General features: G+C 40.9%; 1 protein-coding gene across 3 annotated transcripts in view; it reads left to right on the top strand.

The window, feature by feature from the left end:
• ncam1b (neural cell adhesion molecule 1b) overlaps positions 1–10,657 on the top strand; it is a 62,209-nt gene extending 51,552 nt beyond the window's left edge. For 2 of the 3 annotated variants that reach the window (XM_041941505.1, XM_041941506.1), the window contains 8 exons: positions 24–174; positions 348–535; positions 869–965; positions 2,585–2,749; positions 3,500–3,628; positions 8,265–8,389; positions 8,597–8,777; positions 9,783–10,657. In XM_041941505.1, coding sequence (XP_041797439.1) covers positions 24–174; positions 348–535; positions 869–965; positions 2,585–2,749; positions 3,500–3,628; positions 8,265–8,389; positions 8,597–8,777; positions 9,783–9,862 — 1,116 coding nt within the window. In that variant the 3' untranslated portion in view covers positions 9,863–10,657. Of the gene's footprint in view, positions 1–23; positions 175–347; positions 536–868; positions 966–2,584; positions 2,750–3,499; positions 3,629–4,448; positions 4,464–5,279; positions 5,313–6,020; positions 6,024–8,264; positions 8,390–8,596; positions 8,778–9,782 lie in introns of all 3 variants that reach the window. The other variant, XM_041941504.1, reaches the window with a different exon arrangement.
• The last annotated feature ends 4,801 nt before the right edge of the window (positions 10,658–15,458 follow it).

Raw genomic sequence — 15,458 nt, forward strand, 5'->3', positions numbered from 1 at the left:
AGCTATTTTCTGCTCTCATTTAGAGTCTGGATGGAAATGTAGTGGTGAGGAGCGATGCTCGTGTGTCCTCCCTTACTCTCAAGTATGTCAAGTACACAGACGCTGGTCAGTACCTCTGCACAGCACGCAGTGCCATCGGAGAGGATGATCAGCTGGCATATCTGGAGGTTCGCTGTAAGTATTTCCTTCAGTGTTACTAGTGTTCACCTTTTTCACTGAGTAAAATAAGCTTTTCCTAAACATATAAAGCTCAACAACTCACTTTTAAGTACAGAGCACTATTTCTGAGAACTGTTAAAAGCACAAAACTGAAAATGTTTTGTATGTAATGTTTTTTTTTTCACCAGATGCCCCTAAGATCCATGGTGCAGTGGCAGTGTATACCTGGGAGGGCAATGCTGTCAATATCAGCTGTGAGGTCAAAGCTCATCCCAGCGATGTGTCTATTGTGTGGCTGAGAGACGGACTGCAGCTCCCCAACTCAAACACCACCAACATTAAGATCTTCAGAACGCCATCATCCAGCTACCTCCAGGTGCACACTCACACATGCGCGTCAAACCAGGATTTACAGTCCATAAAATAAACACACACACACACACACACGCGTGCACACATGTCCCTTTTGTCATCAAGATTTCATGAGCATAGACTTGAAGTGAAGGGTTTTCTTTCAGCTCCATTGTGGGGAAAAAAAAATCTAATGAATAATTCAGCAGCAGGAAAGCTCACAGCAACAAATAAAAATAGGCTACTCTAATGGACAAACAAAAAGGTCACCTTCAGAGTGTTTGACACACACGTTTGTTTTTTTGGTATACTGCCCTTCATATATTTACTTCTTTTTTTCCCCCCTCCCTTCCTCCAGATAACCCCCGAGTCTGAAAATGACTTCGGAAGCTATAACTGCACTGCTTCAAATGAGATGGGTACAGAGTCCAAGGAGTTCCTCCTCATCCAGGCCGGTCAGTTGTGATTCATAGTGCTTTGCTGTTACTTGTGGCTGAGGATGGTTGATGACAGGAACACTTCTCGTGTAGGGTGCACATTTTCTATAAATGCTCGGAACATTCATTGTTGGGATAATAAATAATCAGTAGTTCCGGTAAATGTCATTGTAGCGCACAAATTAAATTGTGAGGAATGTGCCTGGCTCCAGGCTTCAGAACAGATTTTTCACCCATGTTCAAACCACGTTAGACCAAAACATCTACCACAATGTGAGATTACAGCATGCAGCGCTCGTTTCGATGGATGAAACATTTAGCTGAGAAGGAAATGGAATCAGCATCAGATAATTTACATAGCTTCCCTCTGGTTGTTTAGAAAATTCACCAGCTCAGAGGATTTCACTTGAAATGTAAAACAGTATGTATTATTGTGCACGTCTAAGGCTTTAGTAGGTGTCTATTATGAATTAAAAGACAATCTGTCAAAGTAGCAACACTTCACCGCCAGCTGATACCACAGACTGTATGTTCACCAGCACATTAGACAAATGGAACAGAGAGCAGAGAGATAATGTCGCTCTTAAGCCACAATCTGAAGTAAATGAATTGAAAAGACCACATTCTTCCCTCAGAGCGGAGTATGGGCGACCAGAGTAATCACAGTGTGCCTTTTCATTTCGAAGATGAAAGTGATGCAATACAGAACTGTGCTCACGCCAGAGTGTGAAGTCCGAACAGCCACAAGTATATATGACCATTCTCAGTGGCTTCAACAGTTTAAATGTTTTCATTGATGATCTTTACGTGCAGAGTATTCACTTTTTGCCCTCATTCCTAAAAAACAATACACCTACTGAGCTATTTACATCACTAATGAAAATGAATATTCCCATTTACAGAAAGCTGATGCTATATTGTTTATAAGGTCAAAATGTGTGTGACAGCCGGCAGTAAAAACCCCAACTGAGATGCTTATTGTGGCTGTGCTGTATATATATGTCCAGAATGCTGCTAAAACCGAGAAAATGCTCCATTCGGAATAAGGCCGAATTCAGAATATCCAAATGGAACGTGCCGCTTAGTGAGCTGTATCGAAAACCGTGATATTCTGTATACGAGTAGAAAATGAGTATTAAAATAGAAAGCGCAGTGGTGGGTGAACCATCACTTGGCTGTTTTGATCAATAAACTTGAATCTTAATATTTCAATATTACATTATATTGAAACATAAGTTGAGCGTAGCCTGAAGTCTTTCTTTTTCCATCTTAAAGCTTCACCAGAATCAAAACAAGCAGCTCACTATTTTCTGGTCCTTTCTGGGCAATTATCATCATTGAAGACTGAGTTGGGATTGTACTTGTAGCAGAGGAGCATTTTGATGTTTTTCCTGCCTTTTCTGAAATGATGTCAAGAGCGTGCAGCTGCTGAGAAACTGAATTCATGTCACAAATCATAGATTTCTCTCAAAGCTGAAGCAGCTTTTAGATTTTTTTTTTTTTTTTTTGAATTCTGGATCTGCGAGGAGCTGCGAGCTCAGTCTGTTAGTGTAACGGAACAATGAGTCTGACAGCGTCGCTGTGCTGCAATCTTATGGTTTTTGTTGTAATCACGCTGCATTTCCTACCGTTACCAGAGGTGCCATCAGCTCCATCCATCAGTGAGGTGAGACCCTTCTCCACCACAGCACAGATCCAGTTTGAGGAGCCTGAATCCACTGGAGGTGTTCCGGTCCTGAAATACAGAGCAGAGTGGAGGACTCAGGGCAGGGGCAGCTGGGTGCAGAGGGTCTATGAAGACGGTAAGAACACCAGTCAAAACAAGAACAGTTTGTGGGAAATGTGATTTCAAGCAAATTACAGTTAAAAGCTAACAAAATTAGTTATGTTAGGTTCTGTTTTATGTGCCTTTGTTTCATGTAATGCATAATATTAGATTAGACATTCTGATTGTTTAATATTATATGTGTTATTATGTATGTATGTATGATTGTATGGGACTTTGCATGTTTATTTTATGGAGGTCCATATGGTCAAAATATCCACATTAATAACATGATTGATTTAAATCATATCAGCCATTCACTCTGATGTTGACGGAGTAATGATCTTAAAAAGGATCATCAAGTGTGCCGATACCACCAATTACCAATTTTCATATAGCACTTTTGTTATATGGTTTTACACAATGAATGAAAGATAATAGCGATGTTACTTTATGACGGAATAGGCAAGACTAAAGATATGTAGAAGGTAATCCTAATCTATACATGTAGGTTTAACACTGCAGGATGGTGGCTTCAACACAGCCGTCAATGATTTCTGTTTCTGTGTATCTCTGGGTTTAGACCTTTTAGACCGTCTCTAAATAGATTTATCTGTTGTTTAAACATTGTCGGAATGAAACGAGAATTTAGCTAATCAGTGTTTACTCGTGACAGAATTAATTATGCATGTATTGTTTGAACAGGGGCCGTGTTTGTTTTACCCCTAATCAAAATGATCAAGGTGTTCTCAACGGGGATTGCACTGCCTCTGATCTGTTGTACCAGGCTCTATCAGCGAGGTGACTATCACAGACCTGAAGCCAGAGACCAGCTACGAAGTGAAGTTGTCAGCCATCAACGGGAAGGGTGAAGGTGAAAGGAGCCCCGCTGAGTTCTTCAAGACGGAGCCTGTCCGTAAGTGGCACATGTTGCACACTTTACAGCATACTGTAGAGCTTTCATCTTTCCTTCTTGACCTTTGTCTTCACAAACATATTACCAGAAGTGCCTGTCCATCCATTACTGATCTATAAAAACTGGACGAAGAGAAGAGTGTGTCCGCTGCCGCACAGCAACACACAAGTCAGCATTGAGGCTGTTTGGACAGCGACACAAAAGCTTCCAACAGTGTCTTTTCAGCCCCGTCTGTCCTCTTCCAAGTTTGTCAAGGAGTAAAACTGACAACAGGAACTGACTCGCTGACCTGCTTGTCTTGTTTATTTAGTTTTTTCCATTAAGGAACCTTGAAATATAAGAATTCAGCAAACTTTCACGTCGGTTAGTCTGATTGGTTTAAAACAATCTTGCTATTTTCCACGAGAAACTGCTCTTTGATTTCATCACATGGGTCACACTTGGATCCGCTCACACATTCGTTTAAAATGCACAGTTTCACAGTATATTGTTCTCATTATGAGCATGTGAACCATGAATTAAACCATGAAACAGAGTTGTTCCTTGGTTCTTTAAAAACCTGCCTTGGAGTGAATCTTGAACCCATTTTTTAGTTGTTAGCCCCCTCTGTTGGTTGGGGATGCATGTTTTTGGAAGGAGAAGCCGCTTCTCCCTGTTGGCTTCACACTGAATGTGCCTGCTGACTCATAATTGATCCTATTTTCATTTTTGGACATGATTCAATGTTGTCTGCATACTGATCATCTCCCCACATCCTAATTTTATCATTTTAATCATGTATTTCTCATCCGTTTGCTCATCTGTCTGTTGTATCCATCAGGCTACACTTACAAAAGTAAGTGCTGCATCTCTTTTTACTCAGCTCTCATTTTCATGTCCACCTGCCACATGTTAGGCGGTTTAAAATGCTGTTATCAGATTTAAATTGGAAAAAGGCTGATAAAAACATCCTTTCTGTTATAGTTTTAATCCCATTTCACCAATCCACTTAATCATAACAGCATAGTTAGCAGTTAACATAGTTATTCATTAATATGCTTCTAGAGCATTACCTTACCCAGTTCAGCTTTGTTTTGTCTTCCCTGTCTCTCTGTTGTTATTAACCTGTTAGACGGATCCATTACATACTGTAACAATGTCATGAATGTGATGAAAATGAGTGTCAAGGCAAAATCGATAAGTCAGTGGCAGTTTTATTATCACAACCTGCATAATTTATTGATTTAACATTTTTGTTACTACGGACTTACGACAGCCGGCCAAATCCACATGTTTTGTTACCATTTTGTAATGCCAGTTTATTGTCTGATATCCATCCAGTTAATAATGAAAGACTAATTGGAATAACTACGGTACATTTGCTGGAATATTTCCATTAAATATATACTGAAAAAACAATTTTCACGTCACGCAGGCTTTGGAGCGGTGTCGTACGGCAGTGGTTCAGTTTCATGTGTGCTGCCTCCGTCTCAATCTAACCTTGTGGCAATTATTAAATAAAATGTTTCGTTTCCTTTTGCTTTCCTTGTGCAGTCTGCCAGAAATGAGTCTTGCTAAACTCTTCAGTGAAGTGCTATTACAGAGATTCAGGTAGTCATTTGTGCAGACAACTGATTCTGATTGCCTGATATCTTCTCTTTTATGTCCCTAGACGGCATTTTTCATTTTTTCTCTGAAGACACAGGTTTGTTCTGTAGTGAGGATAATAGATGATTAGCTGTTACCGCTGTAGCTGTTTCTATCCCTACAGGATAACCCCATCATCCCTGCTGATTAGCTGCATTTGTGTTAACTTCAAAGCGTGTATTTTTTCTACAAACTGTGACCTTGTGTGGCCTGATCATCAATGCAGACTGCTCTGTGTTCGTTACCTGTAGATTTCACTTCACCCTCATTCCTTGAGTTGACAGCAGAGTTACCCAAGTATGAATATCATTTTGATTTGTAGCTTGTGAATTAACTGACTTAATGATGGTATTTTATGAATTAATGCCAAATCTCTGCATTTCAAATGCTACACATTTCCCCTCAGACTCCAGCTATTTGGTGTAATTTGGGAATGTTTACATTTGGATTAGGCCTGTCAGCATCGATTAATTAGTTACCTTAGAAATGATAAAGTCTGTAAAGTGAAGAGGATAAAGCTTTTGGACGTCTACTGCACTTTTCACATTGAGACACCCAAACAGAGGATTTCCTGTGCTCAGTTGTTGTGCTTATTAGTATGAAAAGCTTTGTTGTGATTCCATGTCATTTTTTTTGTCCTCTACCTGTATCTGTTTTGTCGACTGTTCTGTCTTTCATGTCCGTCTCCCTCTTTCTGCCTCTCACGTCATTTCGTGTGACTGTTAATTGGCTTGTATGGGTCTGATGATCCTCCTCCACTATGCAGAAGGTAACCTTGCAGATTTCTGAAAGAAAATAACTTTAACTGGAGAATTCCCCAGTTAAACAACACATTAATTGCTTCTGTGCAGTCATGTAATGTATGTCTACCTCGATCCTTTTAATCAGTCATGTAGACATTTGCCTCAGCAGGATAAATGAGAGAGAGCCAGAGCTGTCTTCGCAGTAATACATAACAGTCAAGAGTGTTTAATATCTGCATCACTCGGATAGTATTGATAGCCCACCTCCTGGAGGGATGCTACCTCTCCTCCCTACAGGATGTGTTACTATAAATCAAGTGTGTAATAAACCCAGTTTCCTCTAATCACAGGAGAATCATAATCGATGTCTACCCCACCTACCTGCAAAAAACTGCTGCTTTTGTGTTTGCTCTGGTTCTTAATCAAGAGTGTTTAGTATTCATGCTGAGAGCAGTCGCCACCCTGTGCATTGTATCCTCCATATTGTTTAACATGTTTAACCTCAGCCTGATTTTCATGCTTTAAAGGCTAAATCAACTAACTTGGACTAATTTAACCAGGGTTTGAATGCAAGAAATATTACTAGCACCAACACTTACTGTTATGCACCTTCTTGTCAGTAAATTAGTAAGTGATATTTCCTTTATTCAGCACTTTTCTAAGACAGAAAGACTAGAAAGTACTTTACAGTTCCAAAAAAGAAGCACTTAAATAATTTCAATAAATCTTATGAGAGATTTATTGAAATGAGAGGAAAACATGTCAAAGAAAAGAACAAGTCAGGGCAAGGAAGCATCAAATGCGTTTGAGAATAAAGAGGTCTTGAATTTAGGTTTAAAACAGTTTATACAGTTTAAACAGTGAGTTTGCTGATCTGACCCCCAGAGGAGGCTTTTCCAAAAACTGAGAGTCAGGGCAGCAAGACTTTGGTCACAACAAGTCTTCAGCTTTGAGTGAGAAACAACCAGGACCAGTGGAGCCCAGCGGAAACACCTTACAAGTAACCGAAAGCCAGAAAGCCAGTGTACTGAAGCCAGCACTTACTGTAGGTCTAATCATGAGCAGAATTTCAAACTAATCGTAGACGTGCAACAGCTTCTTGGCTTAAACAAGAATACAGTGCATTATAATAATCAAGAGGAGGACAAGGAGGACAGAATACAATGAATGATTTCCCCAAGCTGTCGGAGAGGAGAAGCAGCGAAGTGTTTCTTAATTAAGAAATAACAGGACTGAATAACTGACTTCAAATGTTTCTCAAAGTTCGATTGGGAATAAAAAAATGACCCATAGGTTTCTGAAAACGTAGTTAGAAGCCTACAGTGAGTGCTGTGAAGTTAAAGAAAAGTCTGATTTGTGGCAAAGACCAGGAGTTTTTTGTAATTTAATTGCAGGAAACTAGGAGATATCCAGACACTGAACTCATTAATGAAAAGTAGCCAAATCTGAAAGTTCCCAATGGGTTTCATGGACACATGAAGTTGGAAATCATCCACAAATGATAAGAGACGCTGCCAGATTGAAGGGTAATGTGCTCTAATTGGAGAATAAGACAGGGTCCAGGATTGACCCTTGAGGAACTCCACAGGTCAGAACAGTGGCGGATGTGTGATGGATACAAGGAAGGGAAGAAAGCGGTTAGATAGATGAATCGATGTCTTACAGTTGCCATCTGATTCGTTTCTACCTCATCACTGTGTGTCGTTTAGGTGTCTAACATTGGTTATGGAAATGAGTCTAATGTGTTTGAGGACGGGAAAACGTAGTTTAGTGCATTACGAGGTTATAAGTTATACTGCACAAACATTTCAGCATGTGGTCATTTTTACAGGCAGACAAAATTATTATGCTGTGAAATGCAACATAAACATTTCAGCCAAAGAGAATTAGCTCTTTTCCCTGAAGCCTCGTATGACACTGGGGGATGTCAGTCAGCAGTTTCATGCCGATTGAATGTCACTCAGCATCTCAGCCTGAATCAGATAAACACGTAGCTGTGTGTCATTCGGTAATTAGTCTGACTTGAGACATACCATCTTGAGGCGAGTGATTAAGGAAGGGCAAGTGACTTAAAAGGACAAAAACAAAGAGCCAGTTTGAAACTTAAGCCTTTAATTCTAATCAAGGTTTTTCGGGGTTTTTTGCTCTCTAATTTTAAATGCACTGGTGGACTGACAGGACCTTCCCCCGTAAAATAACCCTGTTGTTTTCTGCATCTTTGAAACGAGCCTCTCAGTAACCTCCATCTTGCTCTCGTGTGCCTGTAGGGAATCCCAATCCTCCTAAACTGGAAGGGACACTTCAACCCAAAGGCAACTCCCTCAAAGTGAGCTGGATCAAGCAGGACGACGGCGGCTCACCCATTTTACATTATCTCGTCCGTTATAAACCAGTGAGTACGACAGTTAGAGCTGAAATGATTCGTCTGTGTCTACTAAGGCAACTTCTTTCATAACTTGTTGATCATTTAAGTAATTTTTTAAGCAATATACCAAGAACTCTGTAGCCCTAGCCTCTCACGTGTGAATACTGCTAATTAAAAGAATCATTAGTTGCAGCCTTAAATGCATGTACTGTCTATCTCTGTGTGTGTACGTAGCTACAGGCTTCAGACTGGAAGCCAGAAATCCGGCAGCCCAGCGACAGCGAGTACGTGGTTCTCAGCGGGCTGGAGTGGGACACAGAGTATAATGTCTATGTGGTGGCAGAGAATCAGAAGGGCAAGTCCCAGCCAGCAACCATGTCCTTCAGGACGTCCACAGAACCAGAGGCCATCCCAGGTACCCTCCCTCCCTCAGGTTCACTCACACTAAGCTGGAACTAAACAGCCAGAGAAGTGAGGAGCCAAACTCAAAGCTCGAAACCACAACGTCACGTTCTATTTTTAACTCTCTAGCTCTGAAAGGTGAATGACAACTAAATAAATCTACAGGAAAAAAATAGATTTCCTGGACGGCAGCGAGCCAGAAATGATTTTCCGGCTGAATTTTCTCACTTTAAAGTTTTGACAGCCCTTGCTAAATGAGCTTGAGTTTGCGCTCACAGAACTGGGACAGGCTCTTTCCACAGAGGACGAAATGATTTCCTGTGAATGGCTGTAGTTTGTCTTTAGCTGTGTTTACTGTTAAAATAGCAGCTAAAGTGGATAGTTTGTCCCTGTGCGAAAGCAGCCTTTAAATTGACCCTCAATAACCACTGATTAACTTGTACCTCGAGGTCTTAACTGCAGCTGAAGGTTTTTTACGAACCGTACGAAAACCAAACAGCTCGTCAGATTCCCTTTAGGTGCTAGACACTGCAGAGCGCTTCGCTGAAACATCCCAGCAGACCATTATGTCTTCTCTCGCTTCTTTTCTAATTCATTTTCCAATCTAAAACATCTCCCTCTCACCCACCACTGAGTCACCATCGAGCCAACACGGTGTAGTTTTCCCCTTTGTGCTGTGCTTTTTGCTTTGATGTGTTGCTGTATTTTTTCCTCCCTCAATATAAGAAATCGGTTTCTTTTCCTTTTTTTTTTCACTTTTGGTTTTCAGACCTGACACATTTTCACTTTCTCTCCTCTTCTGTTTTCCCCACCCTTCTCTTTTTTTCCTCTTTGTTTCCCTTCATTTCCCCCCTCCTCTTCCTTTTTTCTCCTCTCCCTTTCTGTCTTTATCCCCTCTCTCAATGTTCCTGCTCTCTTGCCTGGTCCCGGACATTGGTGTGGTGGACCACGTGAACATTTTCGTCCCGACCTGTGTGCATTTTGGTGTGTTCGGGGTTGTGCTGCCCCCCTCCCTCAGCCACTCAGGGCTGTTCATCTGTGACATGCACTTTGGTATCACTCATCTTGTCCCTCATCACTGTACTCCTGCTCTCATAGTTTTGTGGGGAATTCACACCATAACTGTAGAGGAGAGCTTGCCTTTCTCTGGCCTGGCTGTCTCTCTGGACGCTTTCACTCCTTAAAACAGACTTTCTCCATGGCAGATGTGTCTCTGTTATGGGCGAGAAAAGGGTGCCGTGTAGCTTCAGAACAGACCAGACAGACGTGTTGAACCAAAGGCAGTGGAAATCCTCCGCCTCCTACAGATTCACTCTGCTCAGCATTAGCACAGCTAGTCATCAGTACTAGACAACAGAGAGGAATGCCAGTTTACAGTAATGAACAATAGTGGAATTGAAATGAGGTTATATTAAAAAATAGCACTTAGAACAGAATAAAGGCTGAGTGCTGGGCCTGTCCGTTTACATAAACACTGTATTATATTCTTTAATCGCTTACAAAATTATGCAGATGCACTGTAAAGGTTTGTAACATTAACGTTTACATTATTGAAAACAGAACCGCCTAACTGAAAACTGTTTGTAATAATAATATTGGCACACTTTGACAAGTTGTATACAGAATTATCATAAAGGAAACTGTTATTTTTGTGCTTAGTAAGACAAATGTTCACATATTTCTCATGCATGCAATGTGTATCAAATATCACGCAAAAACACCTGTTTTTCTACATTTGTATTGGAGGGTGCTTTACTGCTGCATTTGATTCTCTAGCAGATCTTGATTACCTGTTAATCATTTGTATGTTAAGAGTCACATTTATCTAGAAACAGGATATTTTTCTGCAGTCTTCAGCTGTTATTAAATTGGACTTCACACAAACAGTGAAGCTACATCACAGCCTTTTGTGATATTTGGAAAAGCCTCATGTCCATTTTGTCCACAAAATTTCTAAGTAACTAGCAACGCAGTGTAAGCTTTGGTTTGCTCGTCTTTCTAATACCAAATAAATGGGTTGAAGATATACATTTACATTTTTTTTAATGTCTTTTTAAGGGCAGCCATTTGCTTACAAATTCCTCAACACGCCCTCATATTTAAAATGAAGCTGTACAAATAATTGAGTGACACAGCAGTCCACACAAACGCCTCACACTGCAGCTAAACTCACGCTGAGACAACTAGAACATATCAGTGCTTGTAACAGGTGAGTTGTTTCTGTTTTATGGAACTGTTTGTGCTTACAGTAGCATAGCAGCACTTTATTCAATCGTTCATGGCTGTTTCTATCAAGCTGTGTCACGCTACAGTTGTTCAGCACTCTCCCTCTCTTGTCTCTTGTCTGGCAGATTTGGGTGATGAGGCAGCGCTCTCCATGGGCATCATGCTCTGGGCAGGGATCCTTATTGTAGTATTTGTGCTCCTGCTGCTGGCTGTGGACGTCACCTGTTACTTTGTCAACAAATGCGGCCTCATCATGTGCCTCTGCGGCAAATCCGCCACAGGGACCAAAGGGCACAACTTGGAGGAGGGCAAGGCAGCCTTCATGTGAGTACTAGTGACAACAGTTACATGCAGTTCAACAATCTTTCAAACGATGACCCTTGGCCAGATTAAAATTAAGGTTTAATTATATTTTAGGACCCAATTTTCTTTTCGAAACTCTTCATATATGCATTCAAAGCTGCCCCCTCTGTCTGTCTTTTATACACAGAGGTGAGCATGTAAACAGGGGACAGAACTGTGTCCTTACAAGAGCCCACAGCGTCTATGGCAGCGGGTGAAGGGGAACAAAGTCAGCCAGTGCATCTCCTCTGTCTGACGCTTTTAACACAAACCAACAGAATGTAGATTAAACTGTTTAAAATACATTTTCCAGTAAAAACAAACTGGCAGCACAGATGCTGTTAAAGTTGCTCTAATCGAGGGGTCACCAACCCGGTGCCCGTGGGCACCAGGTCGCCCGCAGCATCCACATCAGTCGCCCGTAAGCCAGTTCTAAAAATAGCACTGATCACGAATTAGCTCTGTCTAAAATTGTATTTAATTGTGTTGCTATTCTTTTTGAATTACATTTACAGTGATGTAAATTTAAAAACGAATACATAAAAACGTAAAAAAAATGTATATCATAAAAAAAGTTTAATATACGAACTCTGACGTAGTCTGGGTCGGAGGTCGGTCTAGTGCGCATGACAAACCAGCTTTGCTGAGATGAGCTCGTGAGCGCTGCAAGATGAGGAGACGAACGCCTTTTCTACCCACAAAAACATGGCAGAAAAAAGGAAGAAAACTTATCATTTTCACAGTGAATGGGAGGAAGAGTTCTTTTTTACTAACGTGAAAGAAAACTGTGTGTGTCTCATTTGCGGTGCGACTGTGGCGACGGCTAAACGGCACAACGTGGAGAGACACTTCAGTACATGTCACAAAAGCTAAAACTGTTAGTGGCTAGTAAAAATTGAAAAAGATTTCCTGCAAAATGTTGTGGAAGTGATCATTTGAAAATGAAACAATTGGATATTGCATATTGAAATGTATCTGTTTCCTACCTTGTTTAATCATTCTGAATAACTATTGTGATGGATCATCTGCGATCAGTGTCTTCACATAGAATATCATTAATAATAATATAAAATTAAAGGTACACTGTGTAACTTTGTTATTTCAGAAGTGTATTATCAAAGTGGTAGCCCTTTGCATTACTCAGTGCCCTTGAAGTAGCTCTTAGTTTCAAAAAGGTTGGTGACCCCTGCTCTAATCAGTATTTTGATATTAATAATGGATCAGTTGACGATGTGTAAGATGGCACTTGGATTGAGAAACCTATCTCTGCGGAGCTTTTTAGCAACTTTTTGATGACTGGTTTGTTTTTAGTCTTGTTTCAGCCTTGCTGCTGTCATCACTGGTGTTTCTAGTTCAGCTGTTTTCAGTCAACAGGCTCTGATAAACACACTGTACACTGTTTCCCTGAGGAGATGGTGGTGAGCTTTTAGGAAGGAGACTATTGTACATGTTTACAGCTGGCATTACCCTGCGATCTGGATCAGGAAAATCAATGAATGCACGTTAAAATATTTCTAGTTCTGAAGAGGAATGACTAAATGTAGATGAATTTAGGTAGACTTTGGTAGAAAATCACTTGAAGTAAAAAACAAACTCGCTCTTGCATTGTTAGTGATCAATCAGTTATGTTAAATCTCTTCCAGACATTATTTTTCTAGATCTAAATTGTTGTCATTCATCCTTTTGTTGTTTACATTTCGCCTTCATCTACTGTACTTGTTCTTAAATTAATGACACACTACATTGCCCACAAGGCCATTCAAGGACTGACTTTGAAGATGATAAACAATTTTAGCTGAAGGTTTAATGTTTAGGCTGATGAGGGAAGAGATAACTGGGGAAAGGTTTCCATTAAGAAAAACAGAGCATTGTGCCTCTTGAGAAAAATCAGCGTCTTGTGACAGCAGTGCATTATGGTCCACTTAGTCATTATCTACAGGAACAGGAAAAATACACAAATCAATAAAATGGGTCCATAAATGAGATGAAGTTTTGAGAGTGGATTTCTCCTTCAGTGAAAGTATGAAGGATGCTCGGTTTAAGTGGAGCATTGAACAAATACTCTCATGTACACAATAAGGCAGCTCTGGATCAATCTGAGTGGGAGGTTGCTCTGTGTATTGATTTGTGCCACATTTCATGCTACCGATTTCACAAGGTATTAAAATGTGATCTGTATCTGGACGCCTTATCTGGATAAGGAAAAACATGTTAATGCAAGCTGTAAATCAGAATGTGATCCAATCTGTCCGACCACATCTGGAGGTAGTCTGGCTCACATTGTGTTAGATAGGTGTAAATGCAATCTGTACAACGTGCTGGCTTCCGTACACAACATGACATTCATTCAGATATTGTTTTAGCAGAGATAAAAAAGAGGTTTTTGTTCAAATTTAGAGAGCGAGGAAGTGAGAAAGCTGAACGAGACATTCCTCTAACAACTGACTATTCGTCTATTCTGGAAGTTACATGACACACAGTAAGAAATAACTGAGCGTGCGATGATGTGCACTGCATTCATCTGTGCAGCCGATCTGCTGTTAACAAGGCATTTAATATATCTCTAATACATTTATCACTAAAACACACCAGGACAAACTGACACAATAACTTAATGTAGTACATGTGCTGAATTTACAAGAGGGGACAAATAATTAAGAATTTGTTGTAGACAACGTTTAGAAAGTTTCCACTAACTCAACAAGTCCAAAAAAAAAAGTTTCTATGGGAGTCTGAGGCTAAATCGCCGTCACCTCAATTTATTCACATACAGGTTTTGCTCTGGAGGACAGAGGTTCAATCTCAATGGGGACATTGAGAACACATCCAAAGTGTAAACACAAAAACTGGATCAGATCATTTATGATCCGGGTAACGTATATAGATACAGATCCCATTTTAACACCAGGTGCAAACAGTGTGTAAAAGACAGCTACATGTACTTCTTCACACATCAGCTGACTCCAGTATTGAGACTGTGTTCACATTATCACTGTCTGCTGCCCTTCTGACACCTTTTCTTTCTGCTCACTGTGGCACACACAAGTGTTCTGCGAGATAATCCATTTCACCAAGACATTTGTCTCTCTGCCCCACAGGAAAGATGAGTCCAAAGAGCCAATAGTGGAAGTCAGAACGGAGGACGAGTGCACAGCCAATCATAACGCGGCAGGACCGACAGAGCCCAACGAAACCACACCTCTCACAGAGCCAGAGTGAGTGAAAACCGACATACAGCACACGGCCTTTTTACCGCTCAAGTCTTTTTAGCCGTTGTAAACTGCACTCCACTTCAAAGAATACTTCTTATTCAACAGGACAAAATTTGACCCTTGATATAACTGAAAAGTTCAGGTCATTCTTGAGTGGAGTCCACTGAACTGTGTTGCTTTTCTGTTTTTATCCCCTTTCAGAGGGATTACTGCACTTTGTGTTTCTTCTCCAGCCTTTGGAGGTTTTCTGTCTCATTGTATCAAGGTTGAAGCAATACCAGTTAAAGACACAGAAAGGCTTTGGTCCTCTTGAGTGTGGTCAACTCATATGAAGCCATTTGACAACCTCAGCAAGCCCATCTCTCATATCAGCAGGCTGGAAAATTAGATTACACAGTATGAGATTGTCACTGGTACTGTTTAACCCTTATAGGTGGTCCTGCGTGGTGCTGTAGTGTTCTGCAGGAAGACTGGTGTTTTTTTTTTTAGTACATTAGTCCTAGTCAGTGTACTCCATGTTGGTGTGTGTATGGGATGTATCCTTTAATGTCCACTCACAGCATGACGCCCTCTTTTTCTTTGTTTCTTTTTCTCACTAGGCTTAATAGTTGCTGTTTTTAGTTGCTTTGTCTATGTTTGTGTGAATTTCTGAAGCCGACTAATCCCTCTGCATGCTCTCGTCCGGGCCACCCTTCCTCTGTCACAGTCACCCTGGTGTCTAGTCTGTGTGTCTCTGTTCTCTCCCTGCTCTCTCAGGCTGGCGGCTTACACTGCTGCTCTGGCACTGGACACCCTCTCCTCCGTAGCCACCAACTCTGACACAGCCACTGCAACAATTGACCCCGCTCAGGACAGCCCCTCTAGCGAGACCACTACCCTCACTTGTAGCCTGTCTACCCCCGCCAACGACCCAT

This window comes from Chelmon rostratus, chromosome 7 (genome assembly GCF_017976325.1).
Source record: "Chelmon rostratus isolate fCheRos1 chromosome 7, fCheRos1.pri, whole genome shotgun sequence".
Taxonomy (NCBI): domain Eukaryota; kingdom Metazoa; phylum Chordata; class Actinopteri; order Chaetodontiformes; family Chaetodontidae; genus Chelmon; species Chelmon rostratus.